General features: G+C 40.2%; 1 protein-coding gene across 1 annotated transcript in view; it reads right to left on the bottom strand.

Moving 5' to 3' along the window:
• The window catches only part of KIN (Kin17 DNA and RNA binding protein), a 77,128-nt gene that overhangs the window by 27,175 nt on the left and 35,331 nt on the right, over positions 1 to 14,622 (bottom strand). The window contains exons 6-7 of the mRNA XM_077169460.1: positions 10,111 to 10,159; positions 9,182 to 9,239 (exon numbers count right to left, since the gene is read on the bottom strand). Coding sequence (XP_077025575.1) covers positions 9,182 to 9,239; positions 10,111 to 10,159 — 107 coding nt within the window. The remainder of the gene's footprint in view (positions 1 to 9,181; positions 9,240 to 10,110; positions 10,160 to 14,622) is intronic.

The following is a 14,622-nucleotide window of genomic DNA, read 5'->3' as shown; positions in this document are numbered from 1 at the left end:
TTAGAGGCAGATTCGAAAAGACAGGAGAGAGTGGTGTGGTGAAAGAGTATAGAAATGAAGACTATCAGTAAAGGTAAAAAGAAGGAAAATTAGACATGACATAGAAAAGCCAAAAGCCAAAATGGTAGAAGAAAATACTACTCGTACAGTAATAATACTGTTAACGGATTAAATTCCCCAATCAAAAGACATAGATGGGCAATATGGATTAAAAAACAGGACCCATCTATATGCTGTCTCCAGGAAACATATCTTAGATCCAAGGATAAACGTAGGTTGAAAGAGAAAGGTTGGGAAAAGATATTTCATGCAAATAACAATCAAAATAGAGCAGGAGTAGCTATACTAATATCCTACAAATTAGACTTCAAATGTAAAACAGTTAAAAGAGACAAAGAAGGACACTATCTACTAATAAAAGGAACAATTCAACAATAAGACATTACAATCATAAATATTTATGCACCAAGCCAGAATGCTCCAAAATACATGAGGAAAACACTGAAAAGAGAAATAGACACATCTATCATAATAGTTGGAGACTTCAGTTCCCCACTCTCATCAATGGACAGAACATCTAGACAGAGGATTAATAAAGAAGCAGAGAATTTGAATAATACAATAAATGAGGTAGACTTAACAGACATTTATAGAACATTGCACCCCACAACAGCAGGATACACCTTTTTCTCAAGTGCTCATGGATCATTCTCAAGGATAGAACATATGCTGGGTCACAAAGCAAGTTTCAATAAATATAAAAAGATTGAAATCATACAAAACACTTTCTCAGATCATAAAGGAATGATGTTGGAAATCAATAATAGGCAGAGTGCCAGAAAATTCACAAATATGTGGAGGCTCAACAACATACTCTTAAACAACCAGTGGGTCAAGGAAGAAATTAAAAGAGAAATCAGTAAATATCTCGAGGCAAATGAAAATGAAAACACAACATATCAAAATTTATGGGATTCAGCAAAGGAAAAGGCAGTGCTAAAAGGGAAATCTAAATGCCACTGAGGATGATGTAGCTGTGGGTTTTTCATATATTCCCTTTATCATTTTGAGGAAGTTCCCTTCTATTCGTGTCCTTTGAAGTGTTTTCAACAGGAAAGGATGTTGAATTTTGTCAAATGCCTTTTTGGCATCAATCAAGATGATCACGTGGTTTTTCTACTTTGATTTGTTGATATGGTGCATTACATTAATTGATTTTCTTATGTTGAACCATCCTTGCATACCTGGGATGAATCCTACTTGGTCATGGTGTATAATTCTTTTAATGCGCTGCTGGATTCAATTTGCTAGAATTTTGTTGAGGATTTTTGCATCAATATTCATTAGAGAGATTGGTCTGTAGTTTTCTTTTTTTGTAATACCTTTGTCTGGCTTTGGTATGAGGGTGATGTTGGCTTCATAGAATAAGTTAGGTAGTTTTCCCTCCTCTTCAATTTTTTTGAAGAGTTTGAGCAGGATTGGTACTAATTCTTTCTGGAATGTCTGGTAGAATTCACATGTGAAGCCATGTGGTCCTAGACTTTTCTTTTTTGGGGAGCTTCTTGATGACTGATTCAATTTCTTTACTTGTGATCAGTTTGCTGAGGTCGTCTATTTCTTCTTGAGTCAATGTTGGTTGTTCATGCCTTTCTACAAAGTTGTCCATTTCATCTAAATTGTTGAATTTATTAGCATAAAGTTCTTCATAGAATCTCTCATTACTTCCTTTATTTCTGTGGGGTCAGTGGTTATGTCTCCTCTTCTATTTCTGATTTTATTTATTTGCATCCTCTCTTTCTTTTGTCAACCTTTCTAAGGGTCCATCAATCTTATTGATTTTCTCATAGAACCAACTTCTGGTTTTGTTGATTTTCTCAATTGTTTTCATGTTCTCAGTTTTTTATTTCTAGTTACCAAATTCATCTGGAAGGGAAAGAGACCTCAAATAGCTATAAGCATCCTAAAAATAGAAGAATCAAGTGGGAGATTAACACTTTCTCATTTTCAAACTTAATACAAAGCTACATGGTACTGGCAGAAAGATAGAAGTATTGACCAATGGAATCGAATTGAGAGCACAAAAATAGAACATCAAATCTATGGTCGATTGATCTTCAACAAGGCCCCCAAATCCACCAAACTGGGATAAAAGTCTTTTCAATAAATGGGTATGGGAAAACTGGGTATCAATAGCCAAAATAATGAAAGAGGACCCTTACCTTACACCCTATACAAAATTTAACTCAAACTGGATCAAACACCTAAATATAAGAACCAGTACCATAAAGCTCGCAGAAGAAAATGTAGGGAAATATCTTCAAGACCTAGTGACAGGAGGTAGCTTCCTAAACTTTACACACAAAGCACAAACAACAAAGAAAAAAAATAAAGAAATAGGAACTCTTCAAAATCAAATACTTCTGCACCTGAAAAGACTTTGTCAAAAGGTGAAGAGACAGCTAACCCAATGAGTGAAAATATTTGGAAATAACACATCAGATAAAGGTTTGACATTCTGTATATAAAAAGAAATCATACAACTCAACAACAAAAGAACAAGTCACCCAATTTTCAAGTGGGCTAAAGATATGAATAGGCATTTTTTCTAAAGAGCAGATACAGACGGCTAAAAAGCACATGAAGAGATGTTCACTGCCATTTTAAGGAAAATGCAGATCAAGACTACAATGAGATACCACCTAGGCTAGTTTGAAAGGATGTATGTCCCCTAGAAAAGCCATGTTTTAATCTAAATCCCATTTCACAAAGGCAGAATAATCCCTATTCAATACTGTATGTTTGAAACTATACTCAGATCATTTCCCTGGAGACGTGATTTAATCAAGAGTGGTTGTTAAGCTGGATTAGGTGATGACATGTCTCCACCCATTTGGGTGGGTCTTGATTAGTTTCTGAAGTCCTGTAAAAGAAGTAACATTTTGGAGAAAGAGAGAAATTTGGAGAGAGCAGAAGATGCTGCAGCACCACAAAGCAGAGAGTCCATGAGCCAGTGACCTTTAGAGATGAAGAAGGAAAACGCCTTCCAGGAGCTTCATGAAACCGGAAGCCAGGAGAGAAAGCTAGCAGATGATGCCATGTTCGCCATGTGCCCTTCCAGATGTGAGAGGAACCCTGACCATGTTCACCATGTGCCTTTCCAGCTGAAAGAGAAACTCTCACTATGTTTCTTCTCACTTGAGAGAGAAACTCTGAACTTTCTTGGCTTTCTTGAACCAAGGTATCTTTCCCTAGATGGATGCCTTTGATTTGACATTTCTATAGACTTGTTTTAATTGGGACATTTTTTCAGGCTTCGAACTGTAAACTAGCAACTTACTAAATTCCCCTTTTTAAAAGTCATTCTGTTTCTAGTATATTGCATTCCAGCAGCTAGTAAACTAGAACACCACCTCATGCCTATAAGAATGGCTTCTATTAAACAGGAAACTACATATGTTGGAGAGGATGTGGAGAACTTGGGACACTTATGCACTGCTGGTGGGAATGTATAACAGTATAGCCATTATGGAAGACAGCATGGTGGTTCCTTAGAAAACTAAATATTGAGTTGCCCTATGACCTGACATTACCATTACTTGGTATACAGCCAGAAGAGCTGAAAGCAGTAACACAAACAGACATTTGCACACCAATATTCATAGCATTATTCATAATCGCCAAAAGATGGAAACAATCAAAGTCTCCATCAACAGATGAGTGGATTAATAAAATGTGGTATATACATACTATGGAATATTATGCAACAGTAAGACAAAATGACATCCTGAACCACATGACAAGATGGACAAGCTTTGAAAACATAATGTTGAGTGAAATGAGCTAGACATAAAAGGATAGATACTGTTTGAGTCCACTTTTATGACAATGGTAAAGGTAAAATCAGAGGCTTATAATAATAGAATATATGGGACCTAGAGATACACAGAAGCTTGAGATGGATGAACAGTTTAGCCAATGAGGTTGAACTTAATTGTAAGCAAATAGATAGAAGTGAAGGCAGTTCACTACAGGGTCTGTAAGTAATATTACCATATTGAAGATGAGCATGATTGAAGGGGGTTATATAGATCCATGTGTTCCACTATAAATAAGTTCTTGCATAACTGCTACAAAGATATGAATCTTGTACAAAGAGTATACAACTTGGAGATATAGGGGGAAAATGCTATTGCATATTATGGGCTAGGATTAACAGGAAAACACCACCCGTACCACAGCAATACCAGGGGTATATAATGGGGGGAGGGACAAGAGTTAGGGAGAGGTTTAGATTTTCTATTTGGTGAGGGTGCATTTATTGGCTATCTTTCTCTTGGGAACAATGAAATTATCTAAAATTGATGGACTGTTGGCTCTGGTCATTATACATGATGCCCAGCAGATAGAGATGGCTGAAAGACACACTGACTGAGAAGTAGATTGGTGATGGTATATACATATGATCAAACATTCTGCTGCTACAAAAAGGAACAAAGTTGTAAGGCAAGCAACGATATGAATGAACATGTGGGACATTTGGTGAGGTAAAATAAGCCAGAAACAAAAGAGCAAATATTGTATGATCTCATTTAGAAAATACTTACAAGAAAACTGAGGCCTAGATTGAAAGCTCTGATAGCAGTTACATTCAGTCTGGAGCGGCAATTGTTATTTCTGGATTTTGAGGGGCTGTTTTATACATGTATAATCTGGTCTTTAGGGATAAGAACAAAGCCGATCAAGTGGGGATTAAGGTAATTCAGAATACAAGGGTAAAGAAGACATTGCCTGCATTTTAGAACTTCACCTACTCTTTGAGACCAAAGGGATAAAATTTGTCCAGAACCTAAATTTTCGGTAGTACATAATTTAACTCTGTCTGGATAGTTCATTTAAACAATCCAAACACTGGGATCCCAGAATAAAAATGAGAGCTTTTAATCCTGTATAGTTTAATGCAATGTGTAGATACATCCCAGAGTATATTAAGCAGATAATAAAAAAAAAAAAAATTGAGGGATGGGAGAAACAATATGGAACTATTAAACTTTACTAACAGGGAAAACCTGGTTTCTGCTTCAAACATTAGGGATACCCAAATCAATAGGTCAAGCCCTTGATTTTGAGGCTTGCTCTTGTGATGCTTATGTATGGAGCAGAGAAGCTTGGCCTATCTATAGTTACCTAAATCACCTGCAGAGGATCTCTTTTGTTGCTCAGATGTGGTCTCTCTCTTTCTAAGCCTAACTCTGCAAGTGAAACCATTACCCTCCCTCCTATATGGGACGTGACATCCAGGGATGAAAGTCTCCCTGGTGGCATGGGAGATGATCACCAGGGATGAGCCTGGCCCTGGCACCGTGGGAGCAACAATTCTATCCTGACCAAAAGGGGGAAAACAAGTGGAACAAATAAGGTATCAGTGGCTGAAAGAGTTTAAATAGAGCTGAGAGGCTATTCTGGTGGTCACTCTTAGGCAAACTTCAGTTAGACATTGCTACTATCAAAACTTGTCAAACCCCAACCAAAACCATTCCTGCCAATCCTAAAGACTATGTAGGGTACTATATAAGATTCTACAAAGTTTCCATGCACTAGGGCAACTTTCCAGAAACTTCCAACCTCCAGATGGGTCCTGGACCAGATACCTGAAATGCAGAGGGGCCAGCCTTTCTAAAACATCAACTAGTTCCACTCCCCTATCATTTATTATTGACAGCCTCTTCCAACATGAAAAAGTTAGCATAACTATAGTTCAAATACCCTCAAGAAGTAGGAGAAAGATCAAAGGTGATGGTGGAGTCTAACAAATGATAGCTGGGTTTAACAAATGAATATGAGTGCTGAATCACTATATTGATATTTCTAAATTTTACTCTCCAGTACCTTAGAGTAGTTAGAAATAAATACCTAAAATTGTGCAACTGTAACCCATACCAAACTCTGAAATCTGTTTTACAACTAATTGTTGTGATGTGCTTTGAAGTTTATTGCTTCTTTGTATATGTTATTTTTCACAAAAAAGGAAAAAAAAAGAAGGAATAGTATAATAGAGAAGAGAGGATTTAACAAATGAATTTGACTGCTCAATGAATATACTGATGTTTCTTTTGATTTCCAGTGTCTCGGAGCAGCTAGAAGAAAAAAATGAAAAATCATGGAACTATAACCCACACCAAACTTGAAAATCTGCTCTATAACTACTTGTTTAAAGCGTGCTTGGAAATTTGGTTTTTTTTTTTGTATATATGTTATTTTCCACAATAAAAAAATGTTAAAATATTTCTTTTTCACCACTGTCCCCAGAATACCTTTCAGTCACTATCCCTGATTTATTATATTTACTCAGCATTCTGAACAAATGCTATTAACTGGGCCCTGCTTTACGTTTCAGGATTAGCAAATTAGTACATGCCTCTCTTTATACCTGAAATAATCCCCCCTTTATTTCTATTAAAATTCCTCAAAATCCATTCTTCATGAGGGTTCTTTGATTGTCATTTCAAATCACCATAATGCTTTGCGCGGTACCATATTTAACCTTGCATTATAATCATTTGTAGTATATGTGACCTCCTATATCTAATCAGATTGTAAATTCTAATAGTTGAGAAACCATATTTTCTATTTCCTGTAAAGCAGCAGTAACTACTTCATGACTCTCAAGGAATAGATACTGAATTAAAGTTGTTGACTAAATAAATTTTACTAGATTATTTATTTACCATATTCACAAAAGATGAATATGTGCACAAAGCTACCATGGAGAAAAGGAAAGCGGGGGTGGGGGTGGGGTGAAAATCTGATTACTAGATAATACAATGGAATTATTACTTCTCTTTATATGTATTTGATGACAGCATTGTAATTATTACAATCAGGTTAGTTTAATAACTCATATTCAGTTTGATGTGCACTAAAATCCCTTAATCTTTTTTCTGTAGGGTATTTTAGGCCAGGATACAACCCCTCCTATTCTTTTGGAAGCTTTCTCTTTACTTAAATTTAAGGCTCTATGTACCTTTGTAAAATTTCACTTATTTGTGAAATACTGTGATGTGTCCTATCATTTAATCCTTTCAGCACCACTGTATGTTCTGATTATGTATTGATTACATTTATAGGTTTGTGTCTATACATAATATACATTGGTTTTGAACAGAGTTAAGTCATACAGAAATAAATCTTTCAATCTGCACTTAAAATAAATGTTCTTGAGATTTGAATGTACTTTGAGCTAGGAATCCACCCAGGTTATCAATAATCCAGGCCCTAATCAACCACAATATGTTCATAGAATAATAATGTTAGCTCAAGAAGGCTTAGGATTAAGTGGCAATTTTTGGCTCCTAGTGATTCCCCTCTTCCTCCTTACATGCTCTCAAACTGCCTATTCTCTACTGTAAAGCAGTAGAGAAAGAATACTAATCTATTATTTTCTAATAAAACTCGAGAACTGTTTCAGTAACTAGAATAGATCCCAGTGCTGTTAAAGGAGACAGAAGAGAATAAAGGGAAACAGAAATGGAAACAATCTTTCTTAGAGCAGTAGGGAAGAAATACTTTTTTGTGTGCCTCAACATGGCCTAAAATGTCCCTTTATTTAATTCATTCTGCATTTCAGGTAACCAAGAAATAAATCGACATATTACTATAGATAATTGGAACTGAAAGAACTTGGTCAAATAAAACTAACAGTTTTATTGACAATATAGAGAGGTTTGCCACAGGAGTGATCAATCTGGGAGTCTCAGGAGCCAGACTTAACATTCATCTGCAGCTGGGACAACAAATAATAAAGAAGAATGGAAGAAATAGGTAAGAATACAAAATTATAAGGCAAGTGTGTCATAATATATTCAAGTCTGTCTTCCAGGTCATATCATACCTATTTTAGAAAATTCTTCTTTCCAAATGTAAACATATGTAGAACCCAATTAATCAATTTTTGGATGGTATCTAATGTAGGTGCTAATTTTGAAATATTCTTTTGATCAAAGTAAGACACGAGGCAAGTTATTTTGAAGCTGTTACATTTGCTGAGTCAGCCTGCCTGTTTCCTGCAATTCTCCTAGCCCCTTATTTAATTATGCAACTAAGCACTGGCCTCCAAGTTAACCAGAAATGCTGGGCTGGATTTAAAATAAACAACATGCAAAATACTAAGTAAAAGAGAAATTACCACCTAGCCTAGTGCTAAATTCCAGTAGATACTGGTACCAGTATCATGTCTCATTCATCTTTTTTAACTTCCATAACCTAACTGCATGTACCACACACTACAAATGCTGAATAAATATTTGATGAAGGAATATATAAGAAAACAAGAAAAGAGAATATGAAAAACTAATTGAGGGTAAGCCACAATGGCTCAGCAGGCAGAGTTCTTGCCTGCCATACCAGAGACCTGGGATTGATTCCCAGTGCTGCCCATGTGAAAAAAAAAAAAAAGAATTGAACTACCTGACTAGAAGCTATATATGGGATTGGCAAACTACAGTCTGTAGGCCAATTCCAGCCCACTGCCTGTTATTATAAATAAGGGTTTATTGGAGCATGGCCATGTTCATTCATTTATCTACTGTCCTTTTTCTCTTACTACAAGAGCACTGTTGAGTGGTTCCAACAAAGACCAGATGGCCAGCAAAGCCTAAAATATATATATATTACTATCTGGTCCTTTATAGAAAAAGTTTGTCAACCCTGCTCTATACTATACAACATATGAGAGAAGGAAATGGCAATTTTTAATTGCCTCCCTACTAGTGCTTTTATACTGTACTAGATGCTAATAAGGATACAGGTAAATGATGGTATCTATTCTCAGAAAATCAAAACACAAGCAAGAAAAAGGGAAGATGCACTCTCTAGATAAGATTTAGACTGAAATAAGTGCTGTAACAGAAGCATCAACAGAATTATGGTTGCACAAATGGAACCACTAAATGGAGGATTCCTGGAGAAGAAAAAGTTTATCCAGTTGAAGCATTTAATTAAAATGAGCCTTTCCTCAAAAACAGAATCATGTCATCACAGCCAAATAAGAAAACAACCACCACCAACAACAATCAAAAACCAAAAATGAAAACTGCAGCCAGAAAAACTGATTCACAACACTGTTCTCTCTAAGCTATATTTCAAAGAATCCTAAAGTTTTAAGGTAGCTGCTAATGCTACTCACCTTGATTTGGAAGATGCTGCTGCTGAACTGCATGCTCCTTTATTCAAATTAAATGTAACTGGAGGAAGGAATTGTTACGCCATATAAATTTCAGGAAAATTATAATAAAAGTTATCAAGTAAGTTACCACAATGTAGTTACATAAAAATTTATGGACATTTTAGATAAATGAGAGCTAAAATGCTTCTATTCAGAGATAAATTCTGCAAAATGTACTAAAGTGGTGTCTGTACAGCTGGAAAGGACCTTACATTCTCCAGCTGCACCAGAAGCACTGGTGGCTTCCCCACACCATTCCCCCACTTCTCCTTTGCTAACAGTACTCCAGGGTTGTTTTGTTATCCATACCTCTCACCTGTGCCTCAGGGGAGAAAACAATCTTCAGCTCTGGGACAAATCCTGACTGTCTAAATCAATTAAAATGATCACAATCCCCTAGTCCATTGATTATTTTTGAGGTGGATATCTGACACAATTCTGGCCATAACATTCAAAAGGAGTCTGTTGGTAGTGGAAGCGCATTCTAGTAAAACTTCCCTTGCTTTCAAGGGGAAACCAGAAGAGATACTCTCAATGATGCTGCATGTAGACAGATAGCTGGACTTGCCAGCAGTCATCTTGTGTCTAAGAGGAAGGTAGAAGGCAAAGCCACACAGAGAGATGGAAAAAACTCAGTCCTGGATGGCACTGCTGAGCTGCTGATGGAACCACTTGGAATCTCTGGAATTCTTGTTATAACAAGGTATTAGATTTCCTTACTAATTAGGCTAATTGTAGTTATTTGTAACTGAAGGTATCCCATCCACTCCAGTGGCATTATCTTTTGAATTTATAGATGAGAACAATGAGACCCAAGAGATTAAATGTCTTGCTTCTACACATGTTGCTAATTTTTGGCACAGTGGAAAAAAAAAAGAAAAAAAAATTACCTTTTTCTTCATCATTTTCTCGACTTAATTCAGTAAAAATGGGGGCCTCCTAAAAAAAATAGATTTGAAAATGTGATTCACAGTGCATTTATTATCAATATTCAATAGTCCTGAAGGTTATTTGGATAGGACTAAGGTAAATCAGAATACAGAGTAAAGGATGATGTCCATATTTTAAAACTTCAATTTCTGTGCGAAACCAAAGGGAGATGTTTATTTGGTATAAAATTTATATCTTAGGTTGCACATTATCTAATTTAATGGTACGCTCAGTTTATTCGAACACCATAATTACATGGAATCTTGAATAGTGTGTGAGATCTTGTTCATTTGTACAGGTCAGTGTGACGCCCAGATACATCCCAGAGTAACTTGGGCAGAGAATAAAAAAGTATTTGCAACGTCCCCTTGAGGTACTTGGGAGAAGGGAGGAAATATTCAACTTCCCCATCTAGGGGTACTGATATTCTTACAAGCAGTGGGGACAACCAATCCAACAGGCTGCGCCCCCAACCTTGGGGTTTGCCCCTATGAAGCTTATTCCTGCAAAGGAGAAATTAAACCTACTTATAATTATACCTAAGAGTCACCCTCAGAGAACCTCTTTTGTTGCCCAGATGTGGCCTCTCTTTCTAAGCCAACTCAGCAGGTTAACTCACTGCCCGCCCCCACTATGTGGGACAAGACTCCCATGGGTGTAAATCTCTCCCTGGCAACGTGGGACAGGACTCTTGGGATGAGCCAGGGTCCAGCATCATGGGATCTAAGAAAGCCTTCTTGACCAAAAAGGGGAAGAGAGAAATGAGACAAAGTAAAGTTTCAGTGGCTGAGAGATTTCAAACAGAGTCAAGAGGTTATCCTGGAGGTTATTCTCATGCATTATTTAGATATCCCTTTGTAGTTCGTGATGTACTGGAATGCCTAGAGGGAAGTCCCTCAAACTGTTGAACTTACTCTAGTAGCCTTGATTCTTCAAGACAATTACATAACTACACAGCTTTTACAATGTGACCGTGTGATTGTGAAAACCTTGTGTCTGATGTTCCTTTTATCGAGGGTATAGAAAGGTAAGTAAGAAAACAAGGATAAAGAATAAATAATGGGGACGGTAAGGAGTAAAAAAAATTGAGTAGATTGAAATGCTAGTGGTCAATGATTGTATACTTTGGACAGAGACTGTATGTGTGTGAAGATATATCAATGAAGATATTTTTAAAAGAAAAAAGCTCATAACAATATTTAAAAAAAAATGAAACAGTCCTAAATTAGAACTTGCTACCTATGCCATGAGGCAGATCTAATACAGAACCCGAAAATGATTAAGACCCTAAATGCGGAGTTATATGCATCGCAAATACTCTCCAGCTTTTCTGGTGTAAACTGCAGAAATTTACCTATATTTCTATTATTATTATAATTTAAACAGAAAACAACAAGAAAAAATAAAGCAAAAAAGCTGCAGGAATCTTAGATTGTGGAATACTATAGTAAGCAAACCCTTTGTACATTGTGGGCTAATTTAATGTAATGCAAAAGTACTTAAGACTAAAAGCAAACAAAACTACACATAAAATCCCACTCCAACTACTTATTAGCTGTGTGATCTTTTTTAGCCACATCATCTCCTTTAACCTCTATTCCTTCATTTTTTAAATAGGGATACTGCACATACTTAGAGTTGTTATAAGGGTTAAATATGATAATATATAGCAAACCTGTTGGAGAAGCCATAAAATATCGCTATTGTTGGAGAAGCCATAAAACATCGCTGACATGGCTGCCGTGGCTGATGCAAGGCAACACAAAATGGCTAACCTGAAATCTGCCCTCCACCCTAGCAACAACGGTGACCAATCCCGGTAATCTGCCCTCCAGCCTAGCAACAACGACCACCAATCCCAGCCCGACACGTGTCCCTGCATGCTTCCCAGCCTATATAAGCCTGTGCACTTCCTGAATAAACCAGACGCCTTCCATTTTCCCCTGAGGGTTGTCTCCTGAGTTGCGTGCTGTGTGCTTTGTGTCTGTGTGACTGACTCAGTACGGCCGCTTACCCCCAGCCATCAGCTAACCAGCCATCAGCTACCCCACAAGTGGCGCCCAACGTGGGGCCAACCCCCCTTCAGTGGTTCTCCGTGACAGCCGCCCCCTTGGTGATTCCTTTGGTGGTTCTCAGTGATAGCCACCCGTCTCGGTAAGTGGCCCCCTTGGTGGTTTCTCTGTGTACACTGCCCCCCAAAATCTCCCTATCATGGGCAATACTCCCTCCTCTGATTTTGCGCCTCAGGCTTGAGCTATTCACGCGGCCGCGAGGCGGGTTAAAATCTCTGAAAACACCTTGCACAAGTACTGGGAAATCCTTACGCGGTCTAACCCCTGGCTCGAAACTGCCTCGATATGGGACCCGAATACTTGGTGCAAACTCCTCCAGTGCGTTTGTGCAGCTGAGGAACACGAGGGAAAAACCTTTCCTCTAGGTCTCATTCCCACCCTCCTAGCGATATATGCATGCCTCACGGGAGCCCCTTCTGAAGCGCTTTCACTTTCACCTGCCACGCCGGCTTCAACCTCCCCACCCCCCACCTCCGCGCTCAATCTTCTGCCTGCTTCCGAACCCGAGCCTCCCCTTTCTGAACCCAAGCATTCCCTGCCTCCATACAAACCGTTCTCCTCCTCTGTGGTAGCGTCGCTGTATCCTTCTCTACCCTCACCCCCTGCGGTCACCGTCGCCATGGCTGCCCCTCCCCCCATTCCTCCTAAGCCGTCTAGGCTGCCATGACCTGCTCCCTCTCTTTCAATCTCACTTCCCCCTCCTTCCGCCCCCCCCACCTCCTTTTCCCCCTACTAACACTCCATTGCTCGATGCCACCTCTGTGGACGACCCCTGCCCCCTTCCCCCTTCCACTCTCCACACCCCTGAACCAATTGGCTCCGCCCCACAGCCTGCCGGCCCTGCCTCCACCCCCTCCCCTCCTGTTGCGCTCCCTCCTCCTTCCCCTCCCTTACCGCCAGCAGCCTGCTCCCCCTCTCTGTTTCCATCCATGCTTCCGGCTCCTGCGGCCCTTCCCTCCCCCACCCCTCCACGGCCTCGCCGTGCCCTCACCTGTTTCCCCTTAATCTTCATCCCACTTCTTACCTTCCTTTCTCCTGGTACCCGTACGATCACAAGATCATCTCTAACCTTTGCAAAGCCGTCCAGGAGGACGGCCTTCATAGCCCTTATGCTCAGATGCTTCTTGAGAATCTTTCCTATGAATACACCTGCCCGGTAGACTGGAAAAACCTTGCCCGTGCTATTCGCGAGCCAGGAGACTTTGTTACCTAGAATGCATTGTATAATGATGAAGCCGATCGAACTGGTGTCCGGAATCTCACCAATGGTCACACCAAAGTTCCCCCTGATGCCCTTAAGGGCATGGGACAGTGGTCTCTTCCTTCGGTGCAAGCCTCCTGCCCCCCTCTCCTCTTTGAGCAGGTCCATAATATCGCTAGGTCTGCCTTCCAGAGGCTCAACCCGAAGGGTAAACCCATTCCATTAGCTGGTCTCTTACAAGGTCCGGACGAACCCTTTTCCACCTTTTTCAGCCACATGAAAGACGCTGTACATCGTAAGGTGTCAGCAGGCCCCGCCGCTGATGCCCTTCTCAAGGAACTTCTTTGGGAAGGGGCGAATGCTCCCTGCAGACAAGCTATCACCCCCATTCGCAATCAAGAGCCGGACAATTGGGTCCTGGCCTGTAAGGACATCTCTTCCTCCTCCCCCGCAGCAATTGCTGCTGCTGCTGCCTCCACTGCTACAGCTGCTGCTCAAGACGGCGCCTCCGTTCTTGCCGCCACCCTTATAGAATGCCTTCATTCCCCCAAAGGGCCTAGAACCTGTTATTGATGCCATCAGCCCAGCCACTATGCTCGTGAGTGTACCTTTAACACTCCCCCCCCAACTCCTCCTACAAACCCCTCTGGTCCCCCCCCCCCCCCGCACTCTGTGTGTCCCCGATGTAAACATGGGTTCCATTGGAAAAAGGACTGCAGGGCTATCTCTGACGTTCAAGGTCGCCCCTTGCCGCCATTAAACTAATCTCAGGGCACCTCTCAGCCCCGCCCCCAAGAGAGGAGCGCTCCCCCGCAGTTCTCTGGGCTATTCCCATCACGCAAAGCAAGGCCTTTCTGACACTAACAGTTCAGGGCAAAGCCATTACTGGTCAACTGGACACAGGGGCCGACATTTCCATCCTTCGGCCCCAAGATCTCGACCCCTCGTGGAAGTCGGGACCCCTAGTGCAGGGTGTTGGGGGCCTCAAACCTGCCCAACAGCTCGTGAGCCCCCTAACCTGGGTGGACCCCGATGGAACCACAGGCACGTTTAGCCCTCTGGTCCTTCCCAGTCTAACTTACCCACTCTGGGGCCGGGACGTCTTCCCAAAGCTGAATGCTGTGCTTACTTCCCACCCTGCGGTCCACCCCCAAACATAGAGGCCACTGCTCATCCGCCTCAATTTTCGGTCACCAAGC

Source organism: Tamandua tetradactyla, chromosome 7 (assembly GCF_023851605.1).
Source record: "Tamandua tetradactyla isolate mTamTet1 chromosome 7, mTamTet1.pri, whole genome shotgun sequence".
NCBI lineage: Eukaryota > Metazoa > Chordata > Mammalia > Pilosa > Myrmecophagidae > Tamandua > Tamandua tetradactyla.
Note: the sequence above shows the minus strand (reverse complement) of the source record. Positions and strands in the feature narration are given on the sequence as shown.